The 20,134-nt window shown below is 33.8% G+C and overlaps 1 protein-coding gene across 1 annotated transcript; it reads left to right on the forward strand.

The window, feature by feature from the left end:
* Positions 1-2,384: 2,384 nt before the first annotated feature.
* On the forward strand, positions 2,385-3,117 carry LOC131050921 (dehydrin DHN1). The gene has a single exon (XM_057985236.2). It carries the CDS (start codon positions 2,474-2,476, stop codon positions 2,855-2,857), a length of 384 nt encoding a protein of 127 aa, XP_057841219.2. The 5' UTR covers positions 2,385-2,473; the 3' UTR covers positions 2,858-3,117.
* Positions 3,118-20,134: the final 17,017 nt, after the last annotated feature.

The raw sequence follows: 20,134 nt of genomic DNA on the forward strand, positions 1-20,134 counted from the left end.
TCATCAAAAAATACGGTCAGGAATACCTTCAAAAAATTACGGCAAGGTAGAAATCTGGTATTCCAGTGCCTTGGCCATTTTTTTGGAGGTCCAAGCATAGGCTTGGTCCCACCAAGCCTAACCTGAAGCCAAAACTAAGGCATGGGTGTGTTTCTCGCTCCATCTTTTATGAAACGGGCACCCGTTATTTAAAATTCAAAAAACGAGCACTCGTTTTGAAATTTATAGTACTTTAAGAAATGTGTGCCCGTTTTTAGAAACAGGTACATGTTTTTAGAAACGGGTGCCCATTTTTAGAAACGTGTACCCATTTCTAAAAATCGTGCACCCGTTTCTCTACGGTGGTCCGATCCTAAACGGGCACCCATTTTTCAAAACGTACACCCATTTTATTTTTATGGGTCGGGGCTCCGAAGCTAAATGGGTGCCCGTTTCTAGTGGCAAACTTTTTTGGTCCCAGCCTTCCGCAGAATTGGGACCCAACTTCTTGCACCCACCCCATTGTTTATTGATGCATTTAGTTTGATGTTGCTTTTTAGGGTAATTGGTAGCTATCTGGATGATAGGGCTTGTTCTCTTTCTTGTGGTGCATCTTTGGGGGTGTCTACCAACATAGGAAGATGTGTTTAGTTGTGTTTGGGTTCCTCCATGGCTTGTGGGGATACACATTGTGGAATTCATTTGGAAAAAGTGTTTTCGAGGCGAACCAATTATGTGCTACACATTTTACCTACAACTTACCCTGTTTTTGATCTTAAAGGATGTGTGCCAGTGTGTGCGAGGTTTGGGACAAAAATTGGATGATGTATTTAGGTGTATATGGGTCCTCTCTATCCCTTGGATAAGACTAATTTTGAACTACAAGTGTGTTTTGTGTCTGATTTTGCGGGATCATCTCTTGTTACTTGTTCTATTCAACTTAATTGATGTGTCAAGATGATGAGGGTGGTATATAAAGAAGACTAGTTAATTTGCAAAGTGTGTGAATCAAAGTGGAATATGGAAAAGGTGAATGTGAAGTTGTAAGGACCATGAGTGTAGTGGAAGTATTCAAGATGAATCGCCTAATGGTTTCTTAAGACAATGATTCAAGAGGACCTACATCTAAATGTGATTGAGAGATGTAGTGTTATTGAAGTCTTATTCATTGCAACTCATATATTCATGTATCTTGCTTAGAGATAGTGAATCTCCCTAGCAAGTCTTTTGTATCTTTCCTTGAGGAAGTGATCCTCAATCCACAAGCCCTTCTGGAGTAATGAGCTTCCTTGGACAATGAGCCCTAAAATATTGTAATACTATTTATATAGTGCTAGTTAACTCTCACTGTAGTTTTTCAATTCTTGGGTTTTCTACATAAATTTGGTGTTCTTTTGTGCATGTGTGTTCATTGTTTATCTTTCTTTACGATTGATCAGATTAAAGTTTAAAGTTGACTTTGAATTAAGTAATAAAGTGTTAAAATTTGTTCAAGACAGATTCAACCCCCCTCTTAGTTTTGGGGTTTGTTCAACAATTTCTATCCCATAAACTATTACATATTTTTTTATTCATTAAATGCATTTATATGTTAACCTTTCAAGTATGAAAACTGTAAACTTTATTCTAGTAGGATTTAATTCTATTTAAGAAGATAGGTTGAGAAATCTAAAACTATCATAAAAAGTTATGAAATAAATATTATGTAGAATTACTTTTGTCTTTTCTTAAATTGACACGTGATATGTAATAGGGTGTAACAAATAAGGTTTTCTTGAATTAAATCTCAAAACTGCATAACCAAAAAAAAATTTATCATTATTATAAATAATTAAACACATTTATATTCACATGTAAACCCTTTGCACTCTACCTACAACCCATATGACTTATAACTCTCCTCTTTGAGAGGTTCCCTTAGAATTCAAGTATAATTGTGATAGGAGTTCTTAGAATAAGTCCTCACTCATACATTCCTATAAAATAAAATAATCAATTACTTTTCAACAAATAATAACATTCAAATATCATCTAGATGAAATTGGATAAATATCTCAGCTTCAATATGGTGAGATTGAATAAATATCTCCTCAAAATATCTAACTATCTAACTAGATATCTCCTCAAAATATCTAACTAAATATCGCCACTACTTTTGAATAAATTGCCATAACTATTGACTGTCATAATATCTGTTACTCTTCTGGTCAAGTCTATCATATCTGGTGTATTTTCAGCCGCACAAAATCCTATTCTAGAAACTTGTATTGAATTTTATCCAAATGTTTATAACCACACATTTTAATACATTTATGTCACCGATAGTAGATTTACGTGGCAAATGAAGTTGCTCAAGTAGCGTCGAATCAGAGTGCTGAAAGCTAATCCAACACTATAAATCTTCATTCCCACATGACCATTTTGATAACTATTTCACCTGCAAATTTGGGATTTTGTTTGCTTTTTAAACTTTTTAGCTTGAAACTTCATAGTAATGGCGGATTCAAAGGGTGGGTTGATGGAACAGATTAAGGAAAATCTTCCTTCACAGAAGAAAGGAGGAGAAGTCGGGCATGAAGAGAAACAAAGCACGGGAGGGTTGATGCAACAGATAGTCGACCAAATTCCTGGAGAGAAGAAAGGAGAAATGGGTCAAGAGACGCAAAATAAAGGAGGGTTCATGGAGCAGATAATCGACCAAATTCCTGGACAGAAGAAAGAAGTGGGGCATCAAGAGAAGCAAAATGGAGGAGGGTTTTTGGAACAGATAACTGACAAGCTTCCTGCACAGATGAAAGGAGGAGAAGATAATAAGGACAAGGGAGGTTTGATAGATCAGATAAAGGAGAAACTCCCAGGCAACGAGAAAGCCCAGTAGAAGCAGGCTTTTGCTTACTCCTTTCTGTTCTAGAAGGAAATGTCCATTAGAAGCTTCTTTTTCTGTTTTAGAGGTTAAATGTTCAGGTAATTCTTAATGGGTGCTTTATTTGCGCTTAGCAACAATATTAGTTAATGAAGGTATGTTTGTGTTAGATTGTAATGATGGGAAATTGGAGTAGCGCATACATTTGCAAATGTGGCTGTGGATTTTGTTCTACCCATCCCAGTTTCTTAAATGTAAAGATTTCCTTCTTTGAATTACAGTTATTCAAGGCATATAAAATTCGCTGAAATGTTATTGATCATGGCTTCGGTTCAGTTGGGAATACCAACTAAAAATTTGAATTGTATATGATTAGATTAGGTATTGGTAGAACTAGCTGGTAGGATTTATAAATTGCTGTCATTCAGTTATAATATTGAAGAGGAATAGATTCTAAATAGTTTAAATATCTTCTTCTGATTCTATGTTAAATTGAAACAAATGATTAATCTTATAATTACATCTAAAGTAATGTAAAAAAGTTGACTTGTCGTCTTTGTCCTTCTTTCCCAAAAAAGGTTGCTCAATGGTAAATGGATTTCTGAGTGTTGAGCTCTTTCAGTTGAAGTTAAGATAGAGATTTCCTCTTCTGCTATAAGGGTTTTTATGGTTTATTTTGATTCTTGTTAAGATGGTGGGGTTTATATGTGGGATTTGCATCTTCTTTTGATTCGACTTCGTATCCATCATTCAATATTTTGAAGAAGTCTACTGGCATTATGTTTGTTTGCGTAATATTATTTTATGCCCTTTAGATCTGGTGTGTTTTTGTTTATGAGGCCATTTGTAATGCTTTTAGTAGTTTATTAAGGGGGACATTTATCCACATTTTATTTGTTCATATTTTGGTGGAAGTTCATTTGTTAAAAGCTTTATTTGATGAGGTTGCGTTACAAGTTAATGACTAGTCTTGGTTTTAGATAGTAGATTATGAGGGCATTCCTTTTCATTGTAAGTGTTATTTTCATATTAGACTCTTGGCTTCAAATTGTTCTTGTGCCTCTTGTATGATGTCTTCAACTTGATGGTAGAATTCTCTTCCTAACAATCTTATGATATATATTGAAAATTCAATTTTCGATCTTGAATATTTGGAGCCACGCACATCAATTCTAGAAACTTTTGTCCTGGGCTCAACCTAGTATGTCTCCTCCTATTAAGTTGGTCTATAATCTTAAATCCCAAAACACTATATTGCCTTCAATTGATTGCTCTCAACATGGTAGTTTTGACATCCCATATTGTTCTTTAGATTGTGTAGTGCTCTTAGATAGGCCTTTTGAGGGGGCTTCTCTCCCCTCTTGTTTTAAGGATACACATTCCAACAACTCTTCTTGGATAGTTGTACAAAGGAGGAAGAATAATCTTTCCTAAGTTGGACTTTCGTTTGCACACAAAGCCTTTGAATGTGAAGATGCATAGGTTTGGATCAAAAGTTGGTTTGGCATGATTTTTTTCTTCTTGGGTAGCTTGTTATTTATGCTTTGTGTTTGTGTAATTCTAGTTTTGTAACAAGGTTTGGCCCCCTATCAAAAGCCCAAATTAATTGTAATGTACATCTAATTTTTTTTTGAATTTATTTAATTAAAATTGTGTAAATCGACATAACAATACAAACTAAAAATGACTCTAAAACACGTCAAACTTTAACAAAACTCTAATGAAACCGATATTAAATGATTATAACAAAGTTTCATCATGAAAATACATCATTTTTGTATCTTATACTATTGAAAATAGCGAATTACATTTTTTGCAACTTCTTACAAAAGAGGAAGCAAAATAAAGCCTTGACATATATTGAACTCTACACAACTTGCAAACAAACTCACCAAACTCCATAACAAGCTTATTCATGATAAAATATATAATAGCAATTGCACCTTAGTGTGCAATGGGCATGCCGAAGATGTGTGGAAGTTCAAATAGGAAAAATAATTGGTCTATTTATTGCATCCATTTGTGTAGTACAATTCAATTGAAAAAATATGTTGTTTGTGCAACAAAAGTTCCAATCGATAAGAGATAGCTTCATGTGAAATATGCATCCACTTAACAAAACATTTGAATGAAAAACATAAATATGGTTCATTAACAATAGGGTCATGTTATGTTTGCAATGTAGAGAGTGGGAGGGAGAGGGAGACATAGGGATAGACAAAGGGAGAAGAGCGAGAGAGAAAGGAGGTAATGAGATAGAGATAGAGAGGAAGATATAGATAGAGGTGGAGATGGAGAATAAGAGAGTTATGCAGAGGAGAGGGAGAAAGGGAGAGAGAGGAGGAGGGAGGCAAGGAGTGAAGGATAGACAAATAGACAGATAGGTCGAGTTGTAGAGAGCAATATTTAAGCTCTTGACTGAAAAGTCTTAGCAAATCATTACATAGACTCTTACAAGACAAGAAAGGAAACAATGATTGATGAGAATATTTGAGAATAAAAGAAATATTGAGATTAAAATATTTAGCAAATATGGGAAACATTGGTCTATTTTTTACATGCATTTGTGAAGCACATGAAGTTAATAAGAAGGTAATTCAAACAAGACTAAAATGAGACCTTTGAATTAGAGAGGTAGTCAAGCTTCATTGCCACCAAGATCATGTTATGTCTGTAATAGGGAGAGAGGGAGAGATAGGGATTGAAGAAGAGATGGGTAGAGGGAGGAGTGAGAGAGAGATGGGTAAGGAGATAAAGATGGAGAGAGAGAGAGAGAGAGAGAGAGAGAGAGAGAGAGAGAGAGAGAGAGAGAGAGAGAGAGAGAGAGAGAGAGATGGGTAAGGAGATAAAGATGGAGAGAGAGAGATGAAAAGATAATGAGAGAGAGAGAGAGGTCTAAGAAGAGGGCAATAAAGAGAGAGAGGGCGATCTATATATAAAGATAGAGAGGGGGATATGAAGATAGGGATAGAGATAAGAGGGAGAGGGAGAGAAATAGGTAGAGGTAGATATAAATATATAGAGAGAGACAAGGGGATAGAGAGAAAGAGATAAATAGATACAGAGGAAAAGGGAAGGGGTAGATAGAGAGATATATAAATGGTGAGATGGAGTAATAGAGAGATCTACAAAGAGATATAGAAAGGTAGAGAGAGAGACAAATAGGGAAGCACTAGAAATGACCCCCTTTCTTATGTTATATTAGCATACACCACCTTTATAACTTTTGATAAGGTGATAATGGTTCATTTAAACTTTTCAATTTAACTTTATTTGATTCTATATAATAAAGTAATACTACTTAAACTCCTTCCAACACTTTTAAGGATTACACACTACTTTATTCATTAACACTTCAATATAATTGATATTGGCCTTAAAAAAAAAATTTGTCTTGGTCAAGGAGGGTGGCTAACCTACAAGGTGGACTAAAGGATGGAATGGATCTAATTATATTTCAATAATCTCACAATACAAGGATGACCATCCTTGAGATTTTATTTTGCAAGCATTTCCAATTGATGCTTGATGTGGTTCACTATAAGGAATATACCTTGAACCAAATATCAATGATATTACAGTGTATTGATTTGGATTTGAATGACGCTTTTATTGATGCAATCAGGGATTCTCAATACTTTATGTTTTTTAATGTTTGTGGGACCTAAACCAAGATTATCCTATTAAGGGCATTAAAATTGATAATTTTATTATAAAGTTATATTTATAAATATATTGCATAATTTCTCATTTGAATTTGGAATTATTGTTTCAAGACTAAATTAAGGTAAATCCAAAAAATGGACATTATAGAGTTAATACTTGCATAGATTGTTGGTCTAATATAAATTTGGTGTTTTACCACAACACATTAAATAGACAATAGACATATTAAGAATGATATCTCTCAACGTATTTATATATATTATTATTTAATATATGTACGCTAGTTATGTTTTTTTTTCATGCATTTTGTCACCTAATATCTATGCTCTGCTCTATTGCTCCTTTTATATAATTAAACTTTAAAAATATATATCAATCAATATTGCAAACATAATCATTTCTTTTTCTTATTGTCTATTTCTAATAATAGATTATAAAATATCCGAATCTCGAATATTTAATATTATTAAATTTTTAGAATATAATAATTATAAAAAAATACATTTGAAATGTGGATAGTGTTGACCAATGCCATGAAGTTCAGAAAAAAAACAAAAAATACTCTTGTTTTTAAAATAAAAATATATTTAAACAATATTCTTGAAACAACCGATTATGGTAGAATGGTATTCTCCATGTCTAGAAACTAGAGACGAGAGAATATATACTACCCATGTAAATATAATATATATATGGCTATCCTCTATTATATTAAATTTCCTTTTACTAAAACATTGCCCTTATTATGAATATTGTTACCTCCTACGATAAGTATCTCAGGTGCAAAATATCTTCTTTATTTAAATCTAAAACGAAGAATTGATATTTTCATGTATATACGAACACATGCATACGAAATTAAAAGTTTTTTGAGAGCTTAATGTCGATAGGTGCATAGATTTTCCGTCTACATTTCCGAAATGACAGCGCTGTCCCTTTCCTGTAGCATACTGTATGTGACTTGAGGATTTGAAATTCTATCGATGTGAGGGAAAGGAGTAACAGTAACAGCGTCATCTTCTTTAGGGTTTCAAAACAATTGTATTCTATTAGGGGAAGAGAATCATTAGTTGAGCATGTATCAATTGTTGTGAGGGTTGTTGATACATTTTGTTTCAAAAATTGAACAAATAAAATCTATTGTTTGAAACATAAAATATCAATTTTTGTTAGGAAATGTACCAATAGTCATTAGGAAATGTACCAATAGTTATTAGGAAATGTACTATTATTGTAAAAAGTAACCAATTAGGTGATGCCATATCAGCTGCACAATTATTGGGGCCTCTTTTGCACGCTTATTGGTCTCACCTTTTTTTTGGGTTGTTTTGGACACCTTGGCAAAAAGGATGCTGATGTGGCACCATACTTGATGATGTGGCGCTGAAAGCTTATTTAGAACTAGGGGACTTGCCAAGTAAGTTACTGTAAAAAATTGGGAGTGATTTGAAATTTCCACGTAAAATTTTGAGAAGCGCGAAGTTAGGGTGCTCAACTACTGGTGCTCTTCCCCTATATCACAAATGTGTGAATATATCAGTCTCGTTTTGTTATCTGTAAACTTTTGTCATAAGGAATGTCTTCGACATAAAAAAATAATGAAATGACAACAGATCCATATTTATAAGCTGTCATAAATGTCTAAAAAAAAGAATTTTGAAATTTCAAATGAATTCTGAAATTCCAAATAATATTGATTTTTTTTTAAAAGAGTTAACAAGTGTAATGTAATAGAATTACATTGAGATTGATGCAATATTTGTTATCCGATGATTATATAGACCTAGAATCTATTATATTTTGTTACATGGATCCTTTAATTGATAATATGAAATTGACACTAGTGTCTTATGATATTTCTTTAAATGTGAAGATATTAACCTTGATTCCAAATGATTATGGGGTGCAAGTTGAAGGTAAATTGGTCAAATTTAGAAAATGTCAACCTTCAAGTGTCAAAAACATAGGAATTTGATTTTTTCACATAATGGATGAAATTGTATTAATAATATTTTTTAGGTGATGGGACCATAGTCTATAACTAAAAATAGGTGGAGTGAAGGTGTTTATGAATGGATAAAAACTAAAGTGATTAGATGGATCTATTATTTCAATATTTTACCAAACCTTATGCTAAAGAAACTCAAATTAACTAATGAATACATATAGAAGTATCAAGACATGACTAAATTGAATATAAAATTAGAGTGTAAAATTAAAAAGCATGCACATTGGTACTCTATAAATACTTATTATATTTATCAAAAGTACACATGCACAAATTACCAACTCTTAAAGCATGATAAAATTTCGAACTATATTGTCATTCAAGGATATGTCCAATAGCTATTGATTCTAAATCCTATAAATAATATCACTAAGCCAAAGATAATGTCATCAACAAAGACTTCAACAATCAAAATGTTATCATTTTCAATCTTAAAGTACAAATTGCTATCAACAACACCTTTAGAAAATCCCAATTTCAACAAGTAATTGTCTAATCTAGCATACCAAGCTCTAGGAGCTTGTTTCAATCCATAAAGTTCTTTCTTCAACTTACATACCATGTCTCCATCATCTGACGGTGAAAATCCATCAAGTTGCTCAATGTAAACCTCTTCTTCTAGATCACCATTAAAAAATGCAGATTTAACATCCATCTGATATAACTTGAAATCTTTATAAGTAGCACAAGATAGTAATAGTCTAACAACTTCAATTTTGACAATCAGAGTAAACGTTTTTTCATAATCAATTCCTTCTTGTTGTGAATACCCTTTGCATAGCAGACTAGATTTATTTCTGACTACTTCACCTGCTTCATTTAGTTTGTTCCTGAAAACCCACTTAGTACCAATAACATTGTTATCCTTAGGTCTAGGCACAAGTTCCCAAGTTTTGTTCTTTTCAATATAATCTAACCCTTCTTGCATGACTCTTATCTAGTTTCCATCTTTACAGGCTTCAACAACATCTTTAGGCTCAACTTTATAAATCAAACATACTTCTTCTGCAACTAACCTTCTTCTAGTCATCACACCTTTATTCTTATCACCAATAATTTGATTCTCATAATGATTCAATTTAACATACCTCAGAGTCTTTTGTTTGTTTTGATCCTCAGGTTCCTAAACATCTTCACCAATAGCAACATCCGGATTAACAGTCTCTATCAGATCACTCTGCTTAGGCTCTTCGGGTTGAATAGGAGCTAAAGCAATATGTTGACCATCATCATAAGCTTCAATCTCCTTCCCAAGATTCTCATCCACCTTCACCTTTTCACTCTCAACTATCTTTCTCAGTCTCTTATTATAGCACCGGTAGGCTTTTCTCTTTGTAGAATATCCCAAACAGATACCTTCATCACTTCTAGCATCAAACTTTCCAATATCCTCATCTCTCTTGATATAACATTTGCTACCAAAAACTTTGAATTATTTCACAGTAGGAACATGAACAAACCAAAGCTCATAAGGGGTCTTACCGGTATCACCTTTGATATGAACTCTGTTAAATGTATAGTTTGTAGTGCTAATAGCTTATCTCCAGTAGATCTTCAGAACATTTTCTTCAATCAACATATCTCTTGCAGCATCAAAAATAGTACGGTTCTTTCTCTCAAAATTTGTCTTTTGATTCCATGCATCTCACAAAATAAGTTGAATTCATCGGAATAGAATTCTCTGCCTCTATCAGATCTTAGACACTTCAGTTTCAATCCAGACTCAGTTTCAACTTTAGCTTTGAATATATTTAATTTGTCAAATGCTTCTGATTTTTCCTTCAAAAAGACAACCCATATCATCCTAGAATAATCATCAATTAGCAACATAAATTATCTATCACCTTGCACACTTCTAACATTTGTAGGTCCACATAGGTCAGCATGCACAAGATCCAGTAGTCCATCAAATGTATATTGTTTATTCTTGAAAGAAATCCTTGTTTGCTTACCCAACTGATATTCCTTACATACCAGATTAAAAGGTTTAACAATCCTAGGTAGATCTCTAACAACTTGAGTTGAACTTATCTTAATAAATGAATCAAATTTTACATGATACATTCTTCTACGCCACAACCAACTCTCATCTATCTTAGAAATCAAACAACTTTTCTCACCAACATTCAAATGAAAAATGTTACCTTCAGTTTTGGTCACAGATGCAATCTCTATACCAGAGGCATTTAAGATCTTACATTTACCATCCTTGAATTGTAGATCATAACCCTTATCAACCATCTGTCCAACACTCAAAAGATAATTCTTCAAACCTTCTACATACAAGACATCATCAATGTTATGCTTACCATCAAAAGAAATACAACCTCTCCCATCGATCACACATGCTTTGTCATCTCCAAATCTACCTATTCAACCATCATACCTTTCCATGCTTATAAATTTTCTTTTATCACCATTCATATGATGTGAACAACCACTGTCAATCACCCATTCACCCTTTTCTTATACCTTTGCAGCCAAAGCTTTCTCCTCAATGAAACAACTAGTGGAATCAATAGGTATAGGTCTATATTCTTTAATGGAAATAAACACAACTTCATCTCCTTATGATTCATCATCTATAACACCTTCATCTGCATCATAATAACTGTTCTTTTGGTTCCTAAACTTCTGGTTAGACTTGTAAGGCTTATCATACTTCTCATGCTTCTCATATCTATCATTTCTATCATACTTACCAACACCTTTAGGAAATCTCCAAGGAATCAATGCTTCAAGCTCATCAAGCTCTCTTTCTTGCTCTATAATTTATCTTCTTTCTCTTTCATATTTGGATATCTTGCATTTGTCAGGATCATATTTCTGTTTACTGAATACTGACGCTAATGCTCTAAATTTTGTCTCAGACTTTCCATGTGATTCTCCAAATTCGCTCAGCTTAAATGCATCAAGTTTTCCAACCAACACATCTCTTGTTATTGTAGTCACACTCCAGATCTCATTAATAGTAGCAACCTTATGTTTATAAGAAAGAGGCAAAGATCTTAGCACCTTAGCAACAATCTCATCTTCCTAAATCTCTCCACTAGCATACCTAATACTAAGGACATATTCATTCACCTTAGTCATGTATGAATGTATGTTCTCATCATCTCCCATCTTCAATGTCTCATACTTTCCTTTCAAACTCTGCAACTTAGAACTTTCACTTGAGTATCACCTTCATATAGGATCTCAAGCTTTAGGAAAAGATTCTGAGGAAGTCAAGATGATGAAGAAAGAGGGTCCCAAGTTCAACAGGGACAACTACAAGATCTAGAAAGATAGAATGAAGATCTACATTAAAGTTCTTGGTGCACAATATTGGAAGCAAGTTGAAACTTCATATGTTGCTCCTACCACTACTCCCTTGGCACCGGATGAACTCAGAGAATAGCAAGATAACATGAAATCCCTAGAAGCTATTGTAAGCACTTTATCTGTCGATTTAGAATATATTGATGTTCAAGGATTGGAAACTGCAGGTGAGGTTTTGGAATAGTTAGAGACAATCTATGGAGGAGATGAGAATGCACAAAGAGCCAAAGAGGAAAGCTTGAGAGGAAAGTTCGATGACATGTGAATTCTTAAAGGAGAAAATATTGTAGAGTATGGTTAGAGAATCAAAGAAGTTGTTGGTGACATAAAGAGTGTTGGAGGTAAAATAGAAGATGATGCAATAGTAAGTAAAATGCTTAGAACTGTTCAACCTCCGTATGTTATAAGAGTATCAGCAATCCAAGAAATTAGATCTATTTCAAAGGATAAGGAAATTGTTGATTCATTGATTGGTAAGCTTACAACTTTTGAGTTAAATAGTTTTGACAATAGTGTGGCAAAATCTATTGAATCTACCTTTAAAGCTTTTGTTACCGGTTCATTTGCCAAAAAAGGAAAAGATATATGTCAAAATCATGAGTGTAGGACAAAGCATGGAAGTAACCGAGGAAATGAAGACAATGAAGATCAAGTGATGGAACTTGAGACACTGTTAGCAAAGAGATTTCCAAGAGACATTGGTAAGTATAAAGGAAATCTACCTTTGAAGTGTTTCTCTTGTAGTAAAATTGGTCATATTGCTTCTAATTGCCCTAAAACCGATAAGAAAGAAAAGTTTAGAAGATTCAAAGGAAAGGTAAATAAACATTTTTATGTTGCAGTAGATGAAGGTGTGACTGATGAGGAGTCTGAAGATGAAGATGACAATGAAGAAATTGTGTTTGTAGTCATGAAGGAGAATCTGTCAGATGAAAAGGAACTAGTATCTCATATGGAGAATACTGATGAGTGGATTATAGATAGTGGTTGCTCATGCCACATGACCGGAGACAAAAGTAAGTTCATAACCCTTAATGAATTTGATGGAGGTGTTGTTAGATTTGGAAATAAATTTCCTTGCATGGTGAAAGGTAAAGGTTCAATATTTCTAAATGGGAAGAGCAATGCTGATGATGTATTTTGGGTTGATGGTCTAAAGCATAATCTTTTAAGTGTTGGCCAGCTCAATGATAAAGGTTATTTGCTTGAGTTTAAAAGTGGAGTTTGTAGAATTCTTGGAGGTAATGGTGAACTGATTGCTACCGGGAAGCAAACTAGAGGTAACTTATTCCATTTGAATAGTAATATTAATAATTGTTTGGTTGCTAGAATGGAAGATAGTTGGTTATGGTATAAAATATGTTGCCATGTTAATTTTGATAATTTGGTTGAGATAAGTAAGTCAAGTGTTGTAAGAGGATTACCCCAAATTGTCAAATTGGATAGTGCTATATGCAAAGATTGTCAAATTGGTAAGATGACCTCTATTTCTTTCAAGAGAAAGAATTGTATTTCTTAGAATATTTTAGATTTGGTACATACTGATCTTTGTGTCCCTATGAGAACAAATATTTATTACGGTGATAGGTATTTCATGATCTTCACCGATGAATATTCTAAAATGATGTGGGTGACATTTTTGAAGGAGAAATCAGAAGCATTCAATAAATTTAAATCATTTAAAGCTCTGGTTGAAAATGAGACCAGTAAGAACTTGAAATGTTTAAGATCAGACCGAGGAGGTGAATTCACATCTGATGAATTTGTTAAGTATTGTGATGAACATGGTATAAAGAGACAAATGTCTGCTCCAAGGACACCACAATAGAATGGCATACCAAAAAGGATGAATAGAAAAATAGTTGAAGCTACAAGAACCATGTTATTATAGGGTGATGTATCCAAAATGTTTTGGAGAGAAGCAATCAGTATTGCTATATATACTTTAAATCGGGTACTGGTAAAGAGAGGTAACAATAAGACACCCTATGAGCTATGCTATGGAAAAACACCTTGTGTAAGTTATTTAAAAAAAAATAGTAGTCAATGTTTTATTAAGAGAGATATCTACACTGAGAAATTTGATGCAAAATCTGATGAGGGAATGTTTTTTTGTTACTCTTCTACGAGTAAGGCATAAAAATGTTACAATAAGAGAACTATGAAAATTATTGAAAGTGCTAATGTAAAATTTGATGATCTATCTGATAAGTCTGAAGGTACAAGCAGATCAAAACCTGAAAAGGATGATAATGAAGAGAAGTTTGTAATAATTGAATCAGAGGCAAAGAACAATGAAGAACCGACAAATGAAGAATTAGGTGCTCAACCGTTAAGCGATGATAGTGAGGAAGAAGATGAAGAACCTGATGCAGAAGATGTAGAACCGACATAGGCAATACCTAGATGTGTCAGAATGAACCATTCTCAAGATCAGATAATTGGTGATAAGAATGCAAGTGTGCAAACCAGGAGAAAGATCCGAGAGAACTCATGTTTGATATGTACAATTGAACCCAAGTCTGTTAAGGAAGAACTAAAAGATGATGATTGGGTGAATGCAATGAATGAAGAATTAGATCAAATTGACAAGGATAAGACATGGTCACTTGTTCCTAGATCGGAGGATAAAAATGTAAATGGAACAAAATGGGTCTTTAGGAATAAATTGGATGAAGAAGGAAGGATTGTAAGAAACAAGGCAAGGTTAGTCTATAAAGGGTATTCTCAAGAGGAAGGTGAGGATTATGGTGAAACATTTGCAACTGTTGCTAGATTAGAAGGAGTAAGGATACTACTAGCATTTGTTGCATATAAGGGATTCAAAGTTTACCAAATGGATGTCAAATCAACCTTTCTAAATGGGATTCTAGAAGAAGAAGTATACATTGAACAGACGGATGGATTTTATTTGACTGATGATAAAGACATGGTATGTAAATTGCATAAAGCTTTGTATGGTCTAAAGTAGGCATCGAGAGCATGGTATGAGAGATTACATGCACATTTGATTAAAATTGGATTCCAACATACCAATGATGACAGTAACATTTATTTGAAAATTGATGGAGACAAGATGCTGATAGCAGAAGTGTTTATAGATGACAAATTTTTGGTGGAAATGATTATATGTGTATGGATTTTGCTGATATAATGAAAAAGGAATTTGAAATGTCTCTAATTGGTGAAATAAAGTTCTTTATTGTCTTACAGGTCCAACAATTGGATGGTGGTATTTTTATTTGTCAGACCAAGTATATCAAAGAAGTATTAAAGACTTTCAGTATGGAAGACTACAAACCAGTAGGAACACTGATGGTAATTGGCTGCAAGTTATCAAAGGAAGATGATTCCCCTACTATTAGTGAAAAAGAGTACAGATCCATGATTGGCAAGCTACACTATGTTTTTCATAGTAAACCGAGAATTTCTCATGTTGTTGGATTAGTGGCTAGAGTTCAAAGAGAGCCTAAAGAGAGTCACATGGTGGCTATAAAGATATTTTTTTGATATCTCAAAGGAAAAGTAGACTATGGTTTATGGTATCCCTATAAAGGAGATTTTACTTTGGATGTCTTTATTGATGCTGATTGGGCAAGTAATGTGGATGATCAGAAAAGCACAACCAGTAGAGCTTTTCTACTTGGTGGAAGATTAATGGCATGGACAAGCAAGAAACAAACATGTTTCTCAATCTACAGCTGAAGTAGAGTATGTAGCTACATCCATGAATTGCACGCAGATAATATGGATGAGACATGTGATAGAAGGATTCAAGATAGATATGTTTGAACCGATGACTATCTATTGTGATAATACAAGTACAATAAATATTTCTAAGAATCCTGTACTTCATTCTAAAACCAAACACATTTAATTGTAGTATCATTTCCTAAGGGAAAGAGTTCAAGAAAAATTTGGTGAAGATGGAATATGTGAAGAGTAAGGATCAGTTAGCTGATATCTTTACTAAGTCCTTACCGAAGGCTACCTTTGAGTTTCTTAGAGGTAAACTATGGGTTAGACCCCTACATCGAAAGAACTAGAATGTTGGAGATACATCAATCTTGTGGATTTCATATTTATCTTTCACTAAGGATTGATGAAGGTGCATGCTACTCCTTTTGGGGAGCAAGTCTGATGTCAAGTTCTGATTTAATGCTCTGTTATTATTTTTTTGATTTGAGTAGCAGACAACAATAGAATTGAAGACAAGTAATGCATTTATACCTTTGGCATTGTTCTCAAAGGGGGAGAAGAAGAGAAATCAGATATGGGAGAGGAAAAGAAATCGGGATATGGCAGATATGGGAGAAGAAAAGACATCAGATTGAGAGAAGCATTGGTTAAGGGGGAGATGACAAAAGAAGGAGAACCGACAGATTCTGTGATACCAGCAAGCAAGTTGCAGATGATGATGTTAATTTGATTGTATATCTTATTGGTGTTGCCACCAATGCCAAAGGGGGACATTGTCAGCATTTGGCATAACTAATTTAGATGAGGTGATGCAATTGAAGACTGATGACTACGCCGGTAAAGGATAAAAATCTATTTGTGATGAAGAGATTGAGATTCTATGTTTAGATGACATGATCAAATATTTGTCTTGTCATTAATGTCAACTGATGTTCCTGATGTTCCTAATGTGTGTTTCGCCATCTAAGTGATTTGGTTTACCATAAGGCAGGGTTTACCGATAGAGAACTAAAGTCTATGAAATAGGACTTTAACTGGTAAAGCAAAGATGTTTTGGTTGGATCCGATGATCAGTAATGTTTGGTGATTTGCAATTTGGATGGTGAAATTGTATCATGGAAAGATGTATTTGACTAGAACTAAAACTTGTGATGATTACCAAAAGGCGTGTTTGAAATTTTTGATGAAGTTTTGCTAAGGTTTTAGTAGGGTTTAAGGACCAATGAAGAAATCATCAAACCGGTAATGATTTTTGTTATGACGGTGATCGACGATGAGTCTGCATGAAGTTGATAACTTGGCACAACCTGTGTAAAATGATTTGAATGTTGTCTTGGTGCGATTCAAGGAAGAATTTCTTGGGAATTTGCAAAATGCTTAAAGTGTTTTAAGGTTTTGACTTTGGTAAAGATTGGATTTTTGTGATGGGTTATGATCAACCAATGGTTGATATTGCATTGTAATTTGGTGTAATGATTTGTATATTGATTTGAGATGATCTCTTATGATTTGAATTATAAATTCATGATGTAATTAGGGTTTAGTGACCGACCTAGTTGAGATGGCTATTTAGGATGGCATAGTTCATGTTTATGATGTCGGTGGTCTTAGAGAATGTGTTGAGCCATCCAAGTGAAGTGTGAGATCTGCCTGAGAGTTGTAGAGTGTTGTGCATAACTGAATCTGATCAAGCAAGCAAACAAGTGCAAGTAACAAATCATTTTATTATTGTTGTTCCCTAACAATTGTAGCAGGTTAAATCCCTTACCCGGGCAAGTCCTAACATGCCTGAAATATTTAAGGGCAGCTCTCAAAAGAGTGTTAAATCCTCTCACAAGGTTGATCCTAATAGATCATCAAGCTCCTAATCAGGTTGCTAGGAAAATCCCTTAACCAGGTGACTCCTAACAAGGTGTATTGTAAGCTCCTAATAGTGCAAAGCTCCTAATAGGCCGTACTTCAAAAGAGTACAAATTCTTGTGGGTACCAACTCCCACCGTGGTTTTTCCCATTTGGGGTTTCCACATCAAAAACTTATTTTGTTCATGTGTGGAGTGTTTTTCATGTGATGTTCCTGTTTATGTTTCATTTCATGCATTATTTTCGAGACATCGGTTATGATGTTTTATCAAAAATTTATCAAAGGTTACTGGTACTGATAAGAAGTTGCTAGAGAAAGTATTTTATTTGATTGATAAGGTTGATAAGCTGGTATATGATCAAATTGATACGATTTCTTAAGTGGTGAAAGTATTGATAGTTGTGGTAAATGATTTGATTAATGTGTTAAGCAAATCTTATCAAGACGTTGTTAGATCTGATTAAAGAAGCTGAGATATTTGTTAAATGGTTTTAGATATGATATATGTGTGATTTTGGGTTTAAAGTTTTAGTTGGTCTTAATACTGATTGACCCCCCCTCTGAGTATTAACTGAATCCTCATAGGATTAACATCACTATCTTACAATATGATTCAGACTACAATCTAGAAGAAATGAACTGCAATGATAGCATCTACAAATGCCTGATGACAGTTTCGGTTAAGCACAATTGTCTGCTCTGCAACACCAATCTCACCTCAATACTTCACTAAATAATAAATTTCTTGTTCACACATTCATCTCTCTCTAATAATGCAAACACACTATCGACACCAAAACTAAGTGAATAACTCATCAACCTTGATAACAACTAAACCCTCAACTGTCAACTCAAAAAGTTACATTACATGATACAAAGATCAACCACCAGACTAATAAAATGATTTACATTACATAGCATGGACCTAATTCAAATTCTCAAATGATCACATCCACCAAAAATCATGCCAAGATCAACCGCAACACGCTACACCACCAAAAATACTGCATAACACGAAAATCATCATCGGTTGATAAATCACCAAAAAAACACACAACGATTAATGTGGATCACCAACAAAAATAGGTAACAACTAGGAAAAACTAGAAAGCACATTAGAATCATCACCTACAACTGCACCAACACCACTTATCAAATCTTCATCAATCAACATTAGAAAGCTCAAGAACACAACCAATCGGCAACTGTCACGAAGAAAGATAACTTTTGGGGCACCAAATCATGAACCATCTGAAATGAAGATACATAAGATCATCCCAAATAATATCCCAAAACCTCAGAATGAGATCTAATCACACCAAAATATACCAGAGGAAATACTAGATTCTACAAAACAGTGATCAACAAAACCAAACTACAAAGCCGGATTAGAAGATCTTCCCAAACTCACTGGAATAAATCACAGGAATATGTTGACATCAATGACAACAACATATCCTAGAAGTATCAATGAGAAACCATATCCAATAAGCGGCTCTCCAATTTGTGCCTCATTTCTTTGTAGCCAATCATAAAACTTAACAAGGGAATCATGGTAGATGCCATTCATCATGGAATCCAAATAGCTCGAGAAACTGTATCATCTAATAATTTCATCCTTCTTAAAATACCTCCTATCCACGTGCTCCCATGAAATATCCATAATTATTGAAGTCAATATTGATGCAACCAGAGATGTAGATGCAAACTGGTTCTGCATTAGCAATTCCACTCCCAATATCAACCTTATCACCCAATCCACACAAGCACATAGGATTGCAAAAGCTTTCCTCAATGATAATCAATTCAGAGGCCATTCATTCTGAAAGGGACCCTATAGCATTATTCTCTTCACCATGATTAATGTCCCACGTAATGGAAAAGATAAAGGAAATGATAGGACAAAGTGACTTTCCCAACTCTTGACTCACACACTTCATCTGCGTTTGTTTCCCACCTCTAAACAAATTTTGGAAATCATGATATTTAATGGTGAATTTAGACATATGGTAGGAAATAAGTGACAAAACCCTCATAATTCTTATTTTAATAAATTATCTAAACATGTTATTCTAAAACGGTTATGCATCTTTCTTATCATGTTCACAAATTTCCACTCTAAGTGGACTCAACTTCTTATGCTTACCCCCTAGCCTTCTCCATTGGTATCCTATTTATTCTTTCTGCAGCTCCAATCTATTGTAGACAATATAGAGTTTTATTTTTCTTATGAGTGCCACAACATCTACAAATTTTATTAAAATCATTAGAGAAAAATATGCCACCTTTATCAATCCTCAAACAGTTTTTTTACTAGTCTACAACTCAACCATTGCTTTGAATTTTTTAAATTGGTTGAAAACTTCAGATTTACTCTTTAAAAAATATGCACATGTCCTTCTACTATAATCATCAATAAATGAAGCATACTATCTATATTTTCCAATGCAAAGAACATCTACAGGACCAAATATATCAAAATGAATAAGATAGAAAACACCACAAGCTTTATGAGAACAAGAGTAAAATAGAATGTAGTTTTGTTTTCTATAAATTTAATTTGCTCACATAAATCAAAATTAAGATCACAAACATTCAAAACTTGAACAAGGTTTTTATTTTTCAATGTCCTTAGACCATTTTATTCAATGTGGCCAAGACTTTGGTGTAACATAGTCTCATCTGTAGGTAACTTTGACTCAAAAGAAAAGAACACTTAGGTAACCAAAAGTCATTA

Source organism: Cryptomeria japonica, chromosome 4, assembly GCF_030272615.1.
Source record: "Cryptomeria japonica chromosome 4, Sugi_1.0, whole genome shotgun sequence".
Classification (NCBI taxonomy): domain Eukaryota; kingdom Viridiplantae; phylum Streptophyta; class Pinopsida; order Cupressales; family Cupressaceae; genus Cryptomeria; species Cryptomeria japonica.

Coding starts and splice junctions, on each gene's coding strand:
- LOC131050921 (XM_057985236.2), top strand. CDS start 2,474: ATGGCGGATTCAAAGGGTGGGTTGATGGAACAGATTAAGGAAAATCTT.